The sequence below is a fragment of the Dromaius novaehollandiae genome, chromosome 4 (assembly GCF_036370855.1).
Source record: "Dromaius novaehollandiae isolate bDroNov1 chromosome 4, bDroNov1.hap1, whole genome shotgun sequence".
NCBI lineage: Eukaryota > Metazoa > Chordata > Aves > Casuariiformes > Dromaiidae > Dromaius > Dromaius novaehollandiae.
Genome location: NC_088101.1, coordinates 11,091,948 through 11,110,522, shown reverse-complemented (window position 1 = coordinate 11,110,522; position 18,575 = coordinate 11,091,948). Strand labels below are relative to the sequence as shown.

The 18,575-nt window shown below is 46.2% G+C and overlaps 1 protein-coding gene across 1 annotated transcript; it reads left to right on the top strand.

The window, feature by feature from the left end:
* Window positions 1–5,473: 5,473 nt before the first annotated feature.
* Window positions 5,474–13,399, top strand: AREG (amphiregulin). The gene is made up of 6 exons (XM_026108650.2): window positions 5,474–5,608; window positions 5,762–5,947; window positions 8,535–8,718; window positions 9,167–9,325; window positions 11,085–11,187; window positions 12,142–13,399. Exons 1-5 carry the CDS (start codon window positions 5,503–5,505, stop codon window positions 11,170–11,172), a joined length of 723 nt encoding a protein of 240 aa, XP_025964435.1. The 5' UTR covers window positions 5,474–5,502; the 3' UTR covers window positions 11,173–11,187; window positions 12,142–13,399.
* The last annotated feature ends 5,176 nt before the right edge of the window (window positions 13,400–18,575 follow it).

Genomic DNA, 18,575 nt, shown 5'->3' with positions numbered 1-18,575 from the left:
TCAGGAGCCATGGCCGGGCCCAGGATATTCTGCAAATATTGGGCATTATTCCCCATTGCCTAACAGTGGTGAAAGCCTGTGGAAAGCAAATGTAAAATCCCACCACTCTGATTTGGCCACGTGAAAAACCTTAGTGCTACTGCATGCTTAGTGCATCCCTGCAATTAAGCACACACTGGTGAGGCCAAATCCTCATGCTATATAATCCTCAGGGTCACTGGAGTTTGCACTGAATGAAAACGTAACCCTTGGATTTTCTGGGGAGCTCTTTTTCATTTATATTGATATAAATGAGAGAAGAATCCAGATCTTGCAGTCATGGATGCTTGTATTTTCTGACCTTTTTGCTATGCTCTTTAGATATGCCCCAAAAGATTTTGCAATCAGATGTGGAGTGAAAATACATGCCACCAGGCAGACTTCCCTTGGATGAACAGTTGATGCAGCACAAGTATGTAAATTATTCCCTTTCTGGACGCTTTCACTCATTCAATCCATGCTTCAGCCTAATTCTCTGGGAAAGGAGTGGAGAGAGACTGTCGCCGTTTAGAAAAATTGTACCTGTTGAGAGCTCTCAAGGCGGAGATGTATGGTCACCTGAACACCTGCGTATCTCAGATGCTAGAAAAATCAGTACTGATTTCAAGAAGTATTTAGGCCTTTCCCCTTCAATCTCCCCCTACGTGAGGCTAGACATCTCCATCCTCTTTATTACAGCAATCTTGATTTACATCAGCAGGAACTGGAGTCACGCATGCCTGACCTCAAAGCTTTCTCCCCGTCTATGAGGTAGATGCTGATAGCAGAAGATACTGGCATCTGCAGATCATAAGTCAAGTGAAAGTCTGTGGAGCTGCCCAGATAGACGGCAGATCAGTTTGAGTCATTACCATTTTCCACCTGTTCTCAACTAGATGGATGAGAAAGGATAATGTTCATGTTCAAACACCCAAGTCAGCTCCACCCCTCCTTAGAAAATAAACATTTGATGTCAATGAAGAAAATTAATGGGCAGGTAGTTCAGCCACTTCCTTTGCCTTCACGCATTTCTCTGAGGTTTTATCAAAAGTAAAGAGAGTGAATAACGAGATCGCAGTTGGCGGACAGACTCTTCTGGAGGACATGATGCCCAAGCGTGCTCCGTCAGGGCCAGGCAGCTGTCAAGGTCAGTGTCACTTTGCCTCTGTGAATCACATCTGTGACTGCCATGGCGAGGCTGGGAAGGGACGAGCCCTTTGCTGGCCGTCCTGTAGCAGGAGAGAGTGGGGTGGCTTTGCCTTCAGAGGTGCTGCAGGTGAGCTCTGAACATGGTGTGCGCGTGGGGGAGGGAGGTAAGACCAAGCAATATTGGTAAGACCAACCTACTGGTTTAACAGCAGTGACTTGCAGACCACACCTGGCATGGCCTTCATCTCTGGGGTCACAGCACAGGGAAATCTAATCCAAATGCTCTGCCAGTCTGGGGACTCCCGGCATAATCCAGAGCTGGCAACATGTGACTTCACAGCATGGGCACATCCTCCTGTCTTTGTCGGCTTAAGCTGACAGATTGTGGTCCGTGAGAGGGAAAGCAGCTTCCAGGGGGCTGCCACTCAAAGCTGAGGCTGGCTGAAGCTGTAGAGAAAGGAGAGCACATTAGTGTGAACTCAGCAAAATTTGGTGGGATTCACCACAGAGCTGGGAAATCCCTGTGTAGCGCAGTGTGAATCACAGCGTTGGGTCATCATGTCCATGCCAGCGTGCTGTCACAGCCCCAGGGCTGTAGGTAGCCAGATGATGTGCTGCCCTTCGTCAGTAAACACGGCTACTGAGTTCATCTGGGGGATGATTTCTGGAGCCACGCCTGGGAGAAGGGAGACAGAGCGGCCGAGAGAAACCTCCCCTCTGATGTGGCTGCTGAGTGTGTGCAGTGCTTCAATCCACGAAAGCGGCAGAAGGCCAAAGGGAAAAGAAGTTGGCACCAACACTGTGTGTGCAGTGTTGTCAGATGCTCTGTGAGCCCTGGCTACACTCAGGTTTTTCAGGGTTAGTGAAAGGACAGGCAGTGCACAAGAAGGATCAGCCTGGTTCTCCCAGTGCTCTTTTCCAAGGACAGGGATGAGGCAGTGCTCTGCCAGCGCATCTCCTCCGGCTGCGTGGCTGGCCCTGCAGAAAGCAAGGCCTGGCTCAGGACAGACACCTGTGAGACACTCTGGCTGCCGCACGCAGCTCCCTGCACAGGCTCCCTGCTAACCTGTTAGGCTTGCCAGCCTTCAATGACATCCCCTTTGCCCTGGGATGGGCAAGACAGATCACAGCCACAGCTGGAAAAGGGGCTTCGGCCACCAGCCCGGCTGGGGCGACCGGCCGGGAAAGCCCAGGAGCTGCTGGGAGTGGTGGCTCAGTAGGTGGCACTCTTCTCTCTGCATCCGTGGGGAGACGGTGTCTCCCCAGCTGTGAGCCCTGTCCCACCGGCCCGGCACCCCGCGCCTCACGGGCCCCACAGCAGTGGGGCAGCCCATGGAGAGGAGCCGGGCAGCTTGCTCACAGCTTCTTCTCCTCTTGCCACTGCTGGCGGCTTCCTGTAGGAGCTCTAGCATTGCGCAGCACGACAATGTCCTGCCAGTCCTGCAAAAAAGCTGTGGCAAAGCTTAGTGCCTCCTTCCAGAGAGCATGTGGCAAACAGGGGCTCGGAGCACAGGAATCACTGGCAAAATCAAATGGCCAGAAGTGAGGCGAAAGAACACATCTGATACCTCCCTGCTCAGAAAATGTCTGATTTAAGTGATGTGTGAGCAGATCAGTTTGGCCCTGAAGATCTCAAAGCGGGAGGTTTCCAAAAGTTTTGGCCTGCTTCTGCTCCCTTTGCAGCCAATGGAAGTTTTACTGGTAATATTGCAGGAGGAGAACTGGACCTTGCTGAGAGATCCCCCCTGAAATATCTTGGAATATTCTGGAGGATGTTTTCTCTGAGGAGAGGTCAAGCAGGGTTTTGCTGGGTCACGGTTTAGAAACAGCTCCGATACACAGGCAAGTCTCCTTATGCCAAACTGCTCATTTTTCTTTAAGGAAGCGGGAGGGGCAGGAGGAAGTCAGTTAAATGCTTGACAAATTTGAAACATGCTGAGCCAAATCCCTTGCTTCTGTCAGTCAGTGAAATGGAGCCATCGGTTAGAGATTTGAGGAGAGAGGGAATGTGTAGTGAGTCAGGCATTGGATATGCCATGTTTGGTTTCTAAACAGTACAGGTAACACAGCCAATTACACTCAGGTCATTCAGCCTTTCCCCTGTGGAAAGCCTCTATTTTCAGTTGCTAAGGAGTTTGCCAAGCATTGCTGCTTGGGCTGAAATTTTCAATGCTACATATGTTCTTCAGACTAAATTTTAAAAAGATTATTTGGAAATGTTTCCAGTAAATCTTTCTCTCTGAAGAAGGCCAGGAGGTATATTTCATTTTAATAGCAGCAAAAAAAGAAAATTCCATGGAGAAGCTGTAGTACCACCACTTAGCTTGAAAATGTCAGGTGAGCGGGGAGAAAAACTTTCATCTTATGAACCTGTCTTTGGCCATTTTCACAAAACAAACTTAGTTTTGTCTTGCCGCCTTCTGTGCCTTTGGAAAAGGTCCATTCACACATGCCCAGTCTCTGTTCAGGCCAGGCATTGGGACTTACAGAGATCATGGAAAGGAAACTCAAGTCTGAGCTGGGAAGGAGAGAGCCACATCAAGCCCTAGGTTGCTCCCAAATGATGACTGAGCCGTAGCCCTAGAGCTGCCCGGCCGCTGTCTCTTCATGCTGCACTGAGCATACTCTGTGCCAGGGCTGCAGGAGATGAGGAGGATTTGTCTTTTCTCTGCTGTGGATGCTATGCCAAAAGGCATGGAAAACAAGGGGAAAAGCAACGATTAGAAAAAAATAGTCAGTTGTCACTTAAATAAAATCTGTTATCATTGTGCATATGCACAAAGGGGCTGACTTAACTTTGCCAAGGCATTCTGGCATAGCCTAATGGCCAAGCACCTGATTTGGCAACTTCTTTTACAGAGCGCTTGGACTTAGCTTCCTAAGATTTACTAATTCCAGGGCACTCAGCAGGGAACCTGGCATGACCCTGAAAGCTGAACATGTCCTTGGGAGCTGCATATCCTCCTTCAGCATGTGTAAAAGAGGGGAGAAGGTTCAATGACTGAGCAACTTGGATCACAGCCACCTTAAACAAAGGCTCTGTCAGCTTCCTGAGCTGTAAATAGCATTCCAGCCCCTGTCAATTAAAAGAGAAGGTTTTTGGCCAAGTATCCCATTACACAGCCATCCCACCCTCTTCTGCTTCCTCAGCCATGCATGCTTTTGCCTTGCAGCTGAATCCCTGGGGGGTGAAATGTTGCTCTCGCAACACCCCCCTCGGCAAGGAACCTGAGACAAGCCATACGCACAGAGCTCTCCTGGTGCAAATCCTTGAGGCAAAACCTTTCCGTGGCTTACACCAGTGGAAAGGCCCCAACCTTCCTCCCTCGGCCCATCCGGGTGTCCCCTGGTGCCACCTGCGGCACCTCCAGCTTGCTTGGAGGGGCTTCTTGCTTCCCACTTGAGATCAGCCCATTACAACCTGTTGCCCTAGTTTTTCTCCCCTAAACGTAGGTCTGCTTCAAGCTTTCTTACACAACAGCTCAGTATACTTGGCCGTGGCAAGGCACTCTCCGCTAAGGGCTACAGTGGCAATTACGAGCCAAAGTGCCCCCAAGGAGCACTTTTGCCTCTGCCTGGATACATGCCCACCCTCCTCTCCACTACTTACTCAGTCATTACTCATGTGCTGCTCCAGCAAGCACATGTGGACTGAGGCTAAGGCTGATCGCTGTAGGTATTGGTGAGAAATATTTCTGCCATTATCTCACCCGCTTCCTCTCTGAGGAGTAAGGGAAGAGAAGGTAGAGCAAAGGGCAGAGTGACCAGACAGGTGTGCCCACGCAATAAACTCCTTGTGTCTCTGTGTACGCACATTTCCATGGCAACCCTGTGCAATGTTTTACCTCCATTGCTAAGATGCCAACACAGATCCTGAGGAGGAAGGCGCAGATGGCAGGCACCTGTGACGTGCACCTTCCGGCCCCATCAGTCTGACAGCCCCCAGATGTCAGTCGGTGCTTCAACCCACTGAATTTTGGAGGGTCCCCCAAAAGGCCCCGCTCGTTGCCGGGGCCCCCATCGGGACACCGATTTGCCGCCCGGAGCCCCACCTGCCCGCAGCTGCTCCCTACGGGACCCGGCAGCGCCGCCTCCCCTCCCGCCAGCGACCGTTAGAGCCGTTGGGGGCGGTGTGTGTGTGGGGGGGGCGGGAGGTTGAGGCGAGGGGCGCGCGCGCGCAGCAGGGCGGCAGGTGCGCGTACACCGCCCCGCCCAGCCCCGCCCCGCCCGTACCTGCCGCGGGCCGCCCCGCCCCGCCCCGCTGACGCCGCTCTACGTCCGGGGCCGGGAGCCGCGGCCGCCTATAAAGCGGGCGGCGGCGGCGGGCGGCTCCTCATGGAGCGCTGCGCACCGCCGCCGCCGGGTTTCGTGACACCCGCGCCTCTCCCGGGACCGTCAATGCGCGCCGTGGTGCTGCTCGCCGCGCTGGCCGCGCTCGCAGGTGCCTGTGCGGGGTGCGCGCGGCGGCGGCGGCGGCGGTTGGTGACCGTTGGTGGGGGCGGGGCGCGCGGCTTGGGGGGGTCGCGCGGCGACCGTTGGGGCGGCGGTTGAGGCGGCGCGTGCCCCCTGCTCACGACGCCATCTCCCCTCACAGCGTGCCGGCTTGCCGCCGCCGCCTCGGCCAACGCCACGGAGCCGGAGCGGCGCGGAGGGCCTGGCCCGCGGGAGCCCCTGGCCCGCGAAGGCGAGGCGGTGTCAAGCCCCGACTACGAGGAGGATGAGGAGGAGTATGAAGAGGCGGCGCCCGTCCACCAGTACATCGTGGACGACTTGATCCGAGGTGAGTCGGCGGCGGGAAGGGGCCCTGGTGCGGGGGCCCGGGCGTGTGGGCTGTCCTCTACCTGCGAGCTGCCAGCTTCTTTGGCCCTAGGTTTGCTGTCAGGCTGCTACATCTGGCTTGTTGTGTGTGGAGCAGAAGTGCCTTCCTTCTTGAAATTGTTGTGTTAAAACTATGCTGATGGGGATGATCACTTAATGTGAGTGTGTGAAAGCTGTGGGTTAGTTGAGTGCTTGCAGTACTGCTGTTCTTCTGATAAACCTGGAAGGAGAGATGTGATAGGCACTGCTGCCTGCCTAGTATGAAAGCATCAGCAGGATTTCAGGGTACTGCTTGACATTAAAGGTGGGTTTTTGATCAGGCTGCTTCTCCTGCTTTAAGGCTTTTCTGGGTGCTTTCTTGTTGCTGGCTAGTTTGGGTTGAAGTTGACTAAAACTTTCTAGGGGTGTGCAAGCAAACAAAACCTCAGATCACTTCCAGAAGTATTTATTGCAGTGTCTTTTAGGCAAGACTGTTGTCATAGCTATTGTGAGAATTTCTTGTGAATTGGCTACTTGTAAACTCTGAGGAGATCTGAATGGTCACCTGACTGTTGATAATATGGGGATGGGAGGACCCCTTCACATCTGGCCCAAGCACAGTTGTTAAAGATAAACAATATGGAGTGAGGCTGAAGAAGTACCTGTAAGTGACTTGCATGTGAGCAGACATCCACAGATGGACACTGGTCATCCAGGATGTGATTTGGCTGCTGTTTTTCCTGCAGAAACACCCAAGATTTGAATGAAAGCGGAAGAGCTGTTAGGTGTTAGAGGGACTGTGCTTCAGATGCTCAGTCTAGGGCACTTAGACTGGTGCTGAAATTTTCCAAGATCTCAAGATATTCAGGGGAGATGGAAATGTCAGAGTTCTTGAGCAGCTTGGGCTGTAAAACTACTATTGGCTTGGTAACTTAAGTTTTGTGTAACTGCATAGAAAGCAGGGTTGTTAAGAAAGGTGGTTGGTTTGTAGACCAGCTCTTCTACTTGGCATGAGGTTTATCTGTGAAGCCTTCAAGCTGTTGTTCAAGTGGGGATGGCCGTCTTTACTGTGCAGCTTGCAGACAGGATCACTGAGATCAAACTAACAGGCTGACCCTGGAAGAGGGATGAATGTTAATTGCCTCAGCTATGAAAGTGTGAACTAAATGTCAAGTCTAACTGAACAAAACAGGGGCCTCAAGTCAGCAGCAAGTTCCTATGTCTAGGGTAGGAAATCTGGCTGCAGGAACAGTGTTCCTCATTTACATATATTAATATAACTTGTATCATTTGCATCAGACCTCTGGTTGCGGAAGGCATTTTTGCTTTTAAGTAACTTCAAGCCAGGCTTGTTGCTCTAGAACTTAAAATGATCAGCTGTCTAGACAACAGCCAGCTACACCTTGTTTATTGTACGGGATCTCTTGCCACTAGAAATACAGGGTTATGAAGTAGTCAGATCAAGTTGCATCGTATTGTAGTGATTGCCTATATGCATAGTGCTTTGGGGAAAACAATAATCTGGGAGTTACTTAGATTTTTGTCTGCACAGCACAATAGAAAAATAACCAGCTTGGAAGAACACTGGTAAGAGCACTGCTGTTACTGAGACCTGTTCAAACTTGATCGGTTAACTGTTTTTCCTGTCCTATTCCTGAACAGAAGTACCTTGTGCTGAGAAGACTTGCTTTATGGCAGTAACAGGATGGTCTGAGAACCAGTGTTTTAACTGGTGCTGTGCAATAGTGTTTTTAGCTTTGACTGCTGTTAGGTGACCATGGTGCTGAAGACCCTTAGTCATTGCCTGGCTTGGAGTGCCCTTCCTTTACATTCAAAGCTGCTAATTCACCAGCCTCTTAAACCACACTCTTCTAGAGGCTTGTTCTAATTGAGATGATGGCCCACACTGAGTGGCAGAGCAGTCTCTCTTGTGGAATATGCAGCTTTCACTCCTTTGGAGCACTTGGTATCTCTGTCACAAAGTAGGAGAACTGGAAACAAACCATCTGCTTGCCTACTAAAGACAGCACTGCAGGTTATTTGGGAGGAACAAGTATGCTAAGTGGGATTGCAGGCTGTCTAGCCTCTACAAGTGCCCAGGACTATCTAGCAACTTGAAATGCTTTTCACCACTGATGCAAATAGAGTTGAGAGCAATGGAGGCTGTTTGCTGTATTTGAGTCCATATAAAACTGCTGGCTTTGTTCAAGGTGAATCCATAAAGCGCTTTCTGGGTCTCTGCTTCAACCTGTAGAGCTTCACTTGCCTATTTGATCCATGTGGAATGCTGCAGTCCTTGAAGTCTGCTAGTCACCTCTGGTGGCCCTCAGCCCATCTTCTTGTGCTTCTGTCTGCATTGCTCAGGACTTAATGGTGGCAGAATTTAGCTTAACAATGAGCATCTGAAATTACTGCCCTTGTGCTGGATGCAAAATGCCCATCAGTGTGCTCACTTGCATCCTGTATTACCTAGTCAGGTATTCCTGTTGTGACCTCCAAATCCAATTATTCAATATTAGCAGAAAATAACTGTTTAGCTTTCCTAGACTGAATGATCTTGTCCTTTTCAGTTGAACCGGTGGTTAAGCCCAAGCCAACAAAGAGGGATGGTGAGAAGAATGCTGGCAAATCAAGGAGAAAGAAAAACAAAGGGAAAAACAAAAAGAAAGGGACTCCATGTGAAATGGAATACAAAAACTTTTGCATCCATGGTGAATGTGTGTATCTAGAACATCTCCAGATGGTGACCTGCAAGTAAGTTAAAAGTGCCTTGCAAGTTGCATGCGGTTTGCATGAGCTCATATCATATGAGGGCTTAGAGGGAAAAATCAATGTGAACTTGGCATAGATCCATCTCCTGCAGTATTTTGACTGAGAATCTTTCTGCCATGTAAATTAAGTGATGATGGAATCTGAGATGCATAACAAGCCACTGAACTCATCAGTTGGTCATAAACTCAAACCAAAAGAATGAAAAGGTGTGTCTTCCTGGAACATCACGCCCAAACTAATCTTGACTTGTTGAAATGCTGACAAACCTTGTGCTAGAGCAGGGACTGCACTTCATGAACATGCTTTAAGCTTGCATATAGAGATTCATGTGAAACTGAAGATGTCTAAGTCAGGTTTGAGTGTGTGTGGGTGTCCTTGGCTCCAGACAGCACCAGAGCTGATAAGAACTTCTGTTGATGTTTGCTTTCAGGTGTCATCAGGATTTCTTTGGCGAGCGCTGTGGTGAACAGTTCATGAAGACTCAGAGGAAGAATGATGTGGCAGACTACTCAAAGACTGTGTTGGTGGTGGTAGCTGTTCTGCTTTCAGGCGTCAGCTTCATTACTGTGCTTATCATTGTGATAGTGCAGTAAGTATTATTCTCTGGTGTTTTCCTAGCTTGAGGAGGGCTTATGTCTAGTCATGCCAAAATGTGCATGGCTTGTTACCTATGCAGAACATGTCCAAGAGGGTCAAGTTCCTCTTCCAGCTTGGATAAGGCTTGAGGGTAGAAGTGAGATTTAAGGGGTTCAGAAATTGACTATTCACTTATCCTGTTACATGATTGGATGTGGGCAGCCTGTGATCCATGTCCTCTAAAACAAGAGCCTTTCTGTTCTTGCTGCAATAAAGGTAACTATAGTGCTTCCACATCAGCAGAAAGTGGAGGAGGAATGTTAATGCTGATGCAGGGGAGTGCTTTTCCTAATTCTTGTGGAGAAGAAGCCTGTGAGGAGTAATGTAACTAACTCTTCACTGCTCTTCAACACCTGGGTGTGCAGCTGGAGGGCAGGAAACAAAGCTGCAACTGTCCATTTATTAATGGAGCTTGCTGTGCTTAGATAGTTCTGTGGTGGGGGGGGAACCAAATGGGGAGGAAAAATACTGTTAGTACAAAATACTGTACTGCTTGCTTAGAAGACTGAGGACCCAAGAACTTGAAAACAAACTGCTGGCAGTACAGCATGGCAGGTAACCAGAAACTGGGCTCCTGCTGCAAACTAAAAGAGCAGTTATGGGTGGTGGGTATGTCAAGCCTTGCATAAAGCTCTGCTCTTGCACCTGGTAACAAGCAGCATGTAGCTGTTTGACTTGCCTGCCTGTGCTTCTGCTCCCAGTGTGTTCTCCAGGACTGGGGTGGACATAGGTAGTCTGCTCTGCATATCTGACTTCAGTGTTAACTGAATATAGGAGCAGTCCTCCAGTTCTCACCCTGCAGCTGTATCACAGTAGAGCTTGGGATAAGGGAGGTGAAACTCAAAAGTCCAGTCTAATTTTAGATCTTGGCAAAGTACATGAACTGAATTGGGTACATGCTGTACCCTTTCCTGCAGTTCAGGAAACAAGGTGTGCATTTGTCACTTCACTGTTGCTTCATCATTAGATCTGAACTTGAGCGCTGTGAAGAACATTGACTGTCTGAACAATGCTTTTCATTCCTTGTTGTGATGAGAAGCAACCAGTTCTGTAGTGCTGTAAGAGCAAGAAACAACTATCATTAGGTTCTAGAGTGATCCATGTAATAGGATGAAGTTTGATTCAAGCTCTGAATTCTCACAAGCTTGAATCATGATGCTCATTCATCTGTGCCTTCATCTAAAGAAGCTAGGTGGTCCATCTGGAACATGTATTAGACATGAGTTGAGAAATGGACAAATTCAGTAAGCAGCTGTTGGGGTGTTAAAGGGATACAAGCATGTGAAGGTCCTTGCTACAAGGAGGGCTCTGCTGGGGGAAGGAAGAAGGCAGTCTGGTCTTGGAAGCTGGTTGCTAAAGCCACCAGGAAATCAGGCTCAGCAGTGCTGCCCTGTGCCCCGGAAAGTCTCCTGGTCTGTTGCTCAGCCCTAGAAATAGAGCCTCTTCTTGCCACTTAATCAGGCTTGAACCAGGAAGCCCCAGCTCTGTGGTTAAACTACCTGTGCCAGCCCAGGAACTCCTTGATGTTATTGTCAAATACTGCTTGTTGCCAAACGTTGGAAAAACTGTCCTGCTTGAAACTTCCTTGTGCTGAGGAGTTGCTTGAGGATTCAAAGGATGTGAGCCTTAACACTGCAGAGGATGTGTGGGTTGGTAACAAGAGAAGATATGTCTAGGTTCAGAATGACCTCTAACATGCCCTAATTCCACAGGGTCAGGAAAAAGTGTCCTCAGTATGAAGAAAAAGAAGAAAGGAAAAAACTTCGACAAGAAAACAGGAATGGCCATGTTGGTGTGTAAATGAGGAGAAAGCAGGTATGAAAGCTGACCTGTAGCTCCTTTTGGTCTTCCCAGACTGGTGTTACGTGTATGAGAAATGCATGCTTTGCAAAACTAATGTTAGCTTTTGCTTGACACTAAGTGCCTTGAAACATGAGGATTACATATAAATGACTTGGTAGCTTTCTGGGTTCCCAAACCCACCTGAGGTCAATTGTGTGAATTCTTTCAACTTTAACAGTATTGATGTCTTTCTGGCTGTTACCATCTTCCAAGGGAAGGTGAGAATAGAAAGCCGTACTGAGATGAGTAGAATTCCTTTGGAAAAAACTAATACCTGGGTGGAGGTAGCAGGGCACAAGAAACAGTGAGAGACTTCACATCAGAGGAGATGGTGAGAAAGCCAGGTGGATGGCTGGACCTCATAGAAATACTGAGCACTTCTGCCTTTTTTTTTCTCCAGGGCATTAGAAAGCTTGCAGTGCTTAGAGGCTATAGGCAAAGACAAATTTGCAAACTCAGGGAGCACTGTATATAGTCCCTCAACCAAGTTCCATACTCTACTCACAACTGAGTACAAAAGCTCCTTGATCTGTGGATTCCTCTTGGGAGAAATGTGCCTTTCAGTGAGGCAGCAAGTTGGCATCTTTCCTCCTAGCAAAGGTGTTAACACAAAAAATCCAAGGACTTGCATTGAACAGGAGCCTACTACAAACTGAAGGAAAAACTAGAAAGGTCCTTCTTGAGGGGAAAAAACCCTGGCTTGCAGTTCTTTTGCTTTCCCTCATGTCAACTACAGAGCTTGGCTTTATGCAGTAATGCTTGCTGTGTCTTTCTCAACTTGTCTGAAGCTAAAGAATTTCTAGTGAAGTGTCCCTGTGTGTGTGTGCACATCTGTACCTATGTGCCTTGGATGTATTTTGACCTAGTTCTAGTGCAGAGTGCTCATGTCTTGGGTCATGACTAATGTGCCTGGTCTGCCCCTTACAGAAAAATTCTGATGTGGCCACTGCCAAGCTGCAGGGTACCTCTGGCTACCTGACATTCCCCCGGACACTGGGCTGGAGCTGTTGCCATTAAGCCCTGATTCATCAAGACAGAGGCTGCTGCAAGTAGATGTTGCACGTGTCACTTGCTGCTGAGTAACTTGCTGGGGAAGACAGTTACTGCTACATCTTGGCACAAAAATATGCAAGGAGCTGCCACTATGGAGTAGAGGACTTGCTATCAAGACCTGCTAGAGACTACTGCTACTGAGCCCTATCTGATCAGTGCTGGAACTTCAGTTTCTGCTGTTATGTGGATGGACTTTCTTCTGGTTGCACGTCTCCTTTGGCAGCTTTGAATCCATGGGAGACAATTTGCTGTGGCTTTCAGGAACATGCAAGGTGGTGGGGAGAAACTTTTCTTGCTTCTCCCTGAAGTTAGAGAACGAGCTCTGGATAGCTTCTCCCACTAGACCTCAGTGGGCAAAACCTAATTTTGCTTTTGCTAAGCTCCCTGTTGGTATTGGCTTCAAAGAACTTCATCTCTAGTTATGACTTGAAGGGTGTTGGTGACAGATCTTTGTCAGCCACACCTGGGTTCTGTTACTGTACATGTGGAAAGTAATCCCTCTGAAATCAGTAGGACTTACTTTGAGTGGAGCTATCCATTTGCCTGTGTGCTAACCTGGGTTAAAACTAGTCTTCTCAGGATGCTGAGACAATAAATATGAAATCTGAAGCCTTGTATCTGAAGGAAAAAATCCATGTTCAAACTGATAAGCCAGGACACTAGTGTGAAAGCATCTATCAATTAGCAATGAGCACTAAGCTACTTCTGTTATCTAGATACTCCATGTTGCTTTGAGCAGCACTTGAAGTAAGAGAATACTTTGAATCTGTCAGTTGAACTTGACCAAGAACCTGTTTCTCTGAAGAACTAAATTGATGTACTGATACTCTGCAAGTAGTGGTCTGTTGTGCTCTACCTGCTGGTGCAAAGAACTCTACTTCAGACCCTTTTGGCCTAAGTGTCCTTAGTTTCTTGAACTGTCCATGCAATCTTGAGCATCAAGTATTGAGTTCAGTTTCTTCTTGGAAGAACGTGCTCTGTTTAAACAGAGCAGAATTCTTGTTAGCAGAGCAACACCATTAAATGTCAAGTCATATCTGGATATGTGTAAATATTTATTACTGTATTTAATATTTAATGTTTCCATAAAAAACTTATTTATTTTCTAATTAAACTTTTTACATAACCTTTGCATGATTTTTTTTCTTGCACTCTGTACTTTCAAACATTTCAACCTAGACCTGTGTTTTTCCTCTAAGCTGGATTTAAACACGCTTCAGAGCACAGAACAGGGCTGGGAAGAACTGTGGCCTTGTGTCAAGTATGAAAGCTCAATCGTGTATGCACAAGAGTGCAAGCTGTTTGTAAACAGCAATGTGCAAATGCAAGATCTGTTCGACTAGGAAGTCTATTTAATTGAACTACAAAAGTCTCTCTAAATTACTGGACTAGAGGAGCCAAGTGAGTGAGTTACTTGGAAGCAAAGTCTCAAACTGAAGTTAAAACAAACAAATAGCCCTTTGCAGTGGAATAGAAAGCTGCAACTACTGAACAGGAGCATCTTTCATCTTTGTGTAGTCAGAGTGAATTTGGACAGCTGCTTGGAATTGTCTTACATAAAGGGGGAAAAGCAGAACAGCTTCAGGCTGATGGCTCCTAATCTGTAAAGGAAGCCTTGGTCTGCACAGTCTACCTGTGGTTTCTGTACATCCCAAAGTAGCTGTTAGTCCCACTCTATGCTGGTGTCCTCTTCAAGCACATCAAAGAGAAGCTAGAATCTGAGGTCAGTTTACTAAAAGTAAGCACTGAAATGATGAGGTCTACATTAAAGCCATTTTTTTTAAGATAGAAGATCAAGAAACATATTTTGAGGCCCTCTTCTAAGAAGGTTTCCTAATGTGGCTTACCTTGGGGCAGATTGGAGGGGAAGAATGATATGCACGGGAACTAGGGTTGTATACCCACTGCATGAGTAGGACAACCAAGACTCAGTTGCTCTGGTGTCTTGACTAAGCCTTTTTTTTTCTCAGACCTTGACTCTGAGACCAACCTGTCTGTAGCCGAGGTGCAGGTAAATGTATTGTAACGTCTCTTGGGAGTAGTGCAGTACTTCATTCCAGGGAACTTGCTTCATTACCAAAATAAATAGTACTTCTCCAAGGGGCTTTTCCACAGACATTTGTTATTAGAGCTCTGGCAAGAAAAGCTGTTTCTGTAAGTCATGCCAAGGTTTTTGCTTTGGAGTAAGCAAGCTCAATATCAGTGGTATCAGAGCAATACCCTGGTGAGACTCAAAATGGATTATACCTCACTTGAAAGCAGTGATACTATCCTTCCAGAAACTCTTTGCTCTCTAGTCTTCTCTCTAGAGTAAATACCATGTTGTCTACTTGATATGCTAGACAAATGTCACATCACAGAATGCTGAGCTGTCTTCGTTCTTCCCTCTCTCTCTATCTTTAAAGCTTAACAGGATTGAATTTATGCAACAGATGGAATTTACGGTTTGTGCTGTAGTATTTTTCATACTCTCGTGATTACTGAGTGGACTGGAGCACATCTCGCAAAAATGTGCAGTTAGGTGCCAGACTGAGCCATTTCTAGGAGGTTGGACTCTGTAAAACTTGAGTCTTAGTTGGGGTTGTCCTGACTCAAACCTGAACTCACATCACTAGTCATGTAGGAAGATCGCTGCTGTGTGCCACCTTAGCCAAAAGTTTGGAAACAGTGGAGGATGGGCTTCCTATAAGACGTGCTCTTCTCTAGGCATTCAGGTTAAGAGTCAGATTTTCTGAAAAGTTAAGGCAGCCAGCAACAGCTTCCTAGAGGAAATTTTTGCTATGGGTTAGTCACACCCAGTGTTGCTATAATGCTTGCTGTGGCAGCTGAGCTCTTCTACACCTGTGGAGGTGACTGCTGCAATGTGGCTGTATGTGTGTTAACCATTGTCCTGTGCTAGTCAGGGAACTTCCCATGTTCCCAGGGGTCACCTCTGAGCACTGTAAAATGTGTTCCATTTTTGCTGAGAGAATTGTTCATAACAAATTTAATGCAGAGAATAGATGGAGATTTACATTGCCCAGGTATGACCCAATTTTGTATTCAGAACTAATGCACAGCTTTACAGTTGTAAGAAATTCTGAAAATTATGTTGTTAATGAATAACAACTCATAGTAAATAGCTATAATTTTATTTTCTTAGCAAACAGTAATGTTTTTCTACTTGGGCTATGGCCCTGAGTAATAACAGTTTGTTACTACCTTCTTAATGTGAATCTGATACACAAACAACATCAAGACCTACCATGTCCGGTAGGTTGCTTTACAAAAAAAAGCTGATGAATGGAACTATTGTGTCTGATAGTCTTCTGCTGTCCAAGGATGCTCTGCCTGTGACAAGCAAATCTGATCTGCTACTGTGCAAGGTCCCAGAGAAATTTTACTGGCGGTCCTGCACAGCCAGGTCTGCTTTGCAAGTTATACATCTTCTGGCTTTTAATCTGCTCTCCTGACCCTGAAGTTACCTTAGTTCTACTAAGCATGCCTGGGTTTGTGGTTCCGCATCTTATTAATAAGTTTAGCCTCCATTTTTTTCTTGGCCTTCCACTGGTAATATTACTTTGACAGCAGAATTTTTGTGTCCTTGTCACCTGTAGCTGCTTCTGCTGAGACCTGGAAGTGTAGCTTGGTGTCTCTTGTGCAGTTTTCTGCCTACGCGGCTGTTTTTGCAAGGTGTTTTCAGTATCCAGCTCAGTGTCCAGGAATTCCAATAGTGTGAGGGTCATGTTTGTTTGCATAATTCCTTCCTCTTTCCTAAATGTTTTGTTTTCAATAATCTTTAAATTAAAAAAAAAAAAAAGCTAGTTCCTCATGCTGTTTTCTCTTCTGTGAATGTTGTGGCATTTTCGCATGTTTTACAGTTGTCTATGACCAGAATAGTTTCCTGTCTGCTTTTGAACTTTCCTTTCCTCTTCCTACCCTGCCCCCAGCAGCCTGCTGCTCATTCAGAGCACTAGCACGTGTTACTCTGAATCTCAGCCTTATGGATGTTATAGGATGTCCAGTTCTTCTCACTGGCCGTGAAATTGTACAAGATTTTTTTTCCTGCTGCTTGTATAGCTAAATCCAGATACACAGGGACATCTGTGAAGGTGTTTGTATTAGCAGTTGCTGTAAGTAGACATTGTGCGGTGTTGCCTAAATCCTCCTTTTGAGATATTCACGCCATTTCCAGCAACTAGTATAAAGTTTTGTGTTCTTAAAGTAACTTCTGACCATTTTATATCAATATGCTTAGCTAGCCTCTTATCATGACAAATCCTTCAGTGAACTACTTGAACTGAAGCTTGTTAACAGGGACAAACAAATGCTAGCCTGTATTTGAAGAGGTTTTCTCAAACTGCTAACAGTATTCTGCAGCCACTTTGCTCTTGAGGAGCAATGGCTTTGAGTTCTTTGTGACCTGATAGCAATAAGTGAGTGTGCTCAAGGAGCAAGGACCAGTTGTCTGTGTCAGTGATGCAGCCTATTCACATGAGATAAATCAGTGGACAGAAGGGTCAAACAACCTTTAATAAGCAAACCTTGATTCCTCCTCCTATTCTGAACAAAGCTGTACATACCTATCATTCCTTTGCTGGTTACGCCTTCCTTAAGCGAGTTATCCTCATTTACTGCAGGTCTGGCTTTGCCTATGGCTCGTGAGATTGCTTGATTGAAACAGCTACGCCTGTGAATGTTAGAGGGAAACAGCTATTGTTTGCTTCCTGTGGATTTAGGCATGAAGCCAAGGAAGCAGGATTTCTACCTTTTTCAACCAAAGGAGACCTGTGAACTGGGAGATTTTGAGTCCAAGGTTAAAAAAAAAAAAAAGAAAGAAAAGAAAAATGCTTTTAAAATATGTTTTCTCAGTAAGAAGAGTGGCAATTTTTCTTGAAAAACAAATTTTCATCTCAGACACTTAATTTTTTTAATGTATAATTCAAAAAAGCCGCTTTTCATCTTAGTGCTTTTTGACCTAAATATTGCAGGCTATTCTCTTTGCCACTGTTCGGGACAAAACACAAAACTAAATAGGCTGAGAACTTTCTCTCTAGTACAGCAATTCTGCTACATCTCAGCATCCATGTCTGGCCTTTATTCCAGTACCACGCATGCTAACTCAGATAACGCTATTGTTGCTTCTAACTGCTTTTGGATTCTTGCCTACAGAAACGTTGGTCCAGGCTTTGAAAAATAGCTTCCTTTTTGGAGTGTGGTTTTCCTTACACAGTTGATGATGAGTTCCTATTTGGGTACCAGATTGCAGTCACTTTGAGATTAAATTAGTTAATGGGTGGTGCTTGAAACCTGCTAGTTTCTCAGAAGATAAATAAGGAAATGTTTCAGCAGCTGTTCTGTTCCTTTTCCGTAGGAAAGGAAATCCCTTGAGCACTGCAGGTAACTAGTATAAAAAGAGCAGAAACAAAAATGACTTTTAGGTGTTTAAAGCAATGAGTGTATTTCGAAATATCTCTATTAGCATGTCCACATGTACAGCTCCTGTCAGTGTGTGATCTGAGCACCTCAGAAACAATCCAGATCATATAACATGTTGTCAGACCTTCATTCCACTCCTTATTTCACAGCCAGGATGATGAGGTGAATTGGTGGTGGTCAAACAAGAACTGAACCTGGTAGCTCCCCTAAGGTTTAGCCACAAGACTTTCCTTTCTCTTGCATCCTTTGCCCTCACATTTCAAAGCCGTGTGATTTACTTTCAAAACTAATTAAAGGTGCACACACAAAATGCAGGTAGAAGGAGTTGCAAATGAAACTTTGATATATAATTTTCATAGGTACAGTGTAGCTGTGGCTCCCATTGATGTCTGTCTGCATTGCTTTCATACGGTATCTACCTCTGTGGATCTTGCTCCTTCCAACTAAAGTCGCTTTCCTGTCTTATGCCCTGAGACCATTACTGTCAGGATGAAAGGCAGGCACCTCTTGGGTGGAGTGGAGCAGAGCAAAACCAAACCAGGGCTTCGGGCAACAAATGTCCTGTCAGGTCTTACTTCCTCTCATTTATGATGAAAGCTTTTCAAGAATATGAACAGTAGCTATTTGTTTTAGTCCTGTTTAGACATTCTACACAAACACTAGAATACTGTCTGGATAAGATAGTAGCAGTTGGGATTTCAGCTGTTGTTGATCTGGAAGGGGGTGTGAATTGAAAGGATATAGTAGCAAAATAAAGCAAAATGGGTCAGAAGTACAGTATTTTACAATTTTATTCCCCAAGAAATACCTCTGCTATGAAAAATAGTAACTTTTCTTTCATTTTTAGGGACTGATATAGGACAAATCCTATGAGATCTGTTATCACCTAT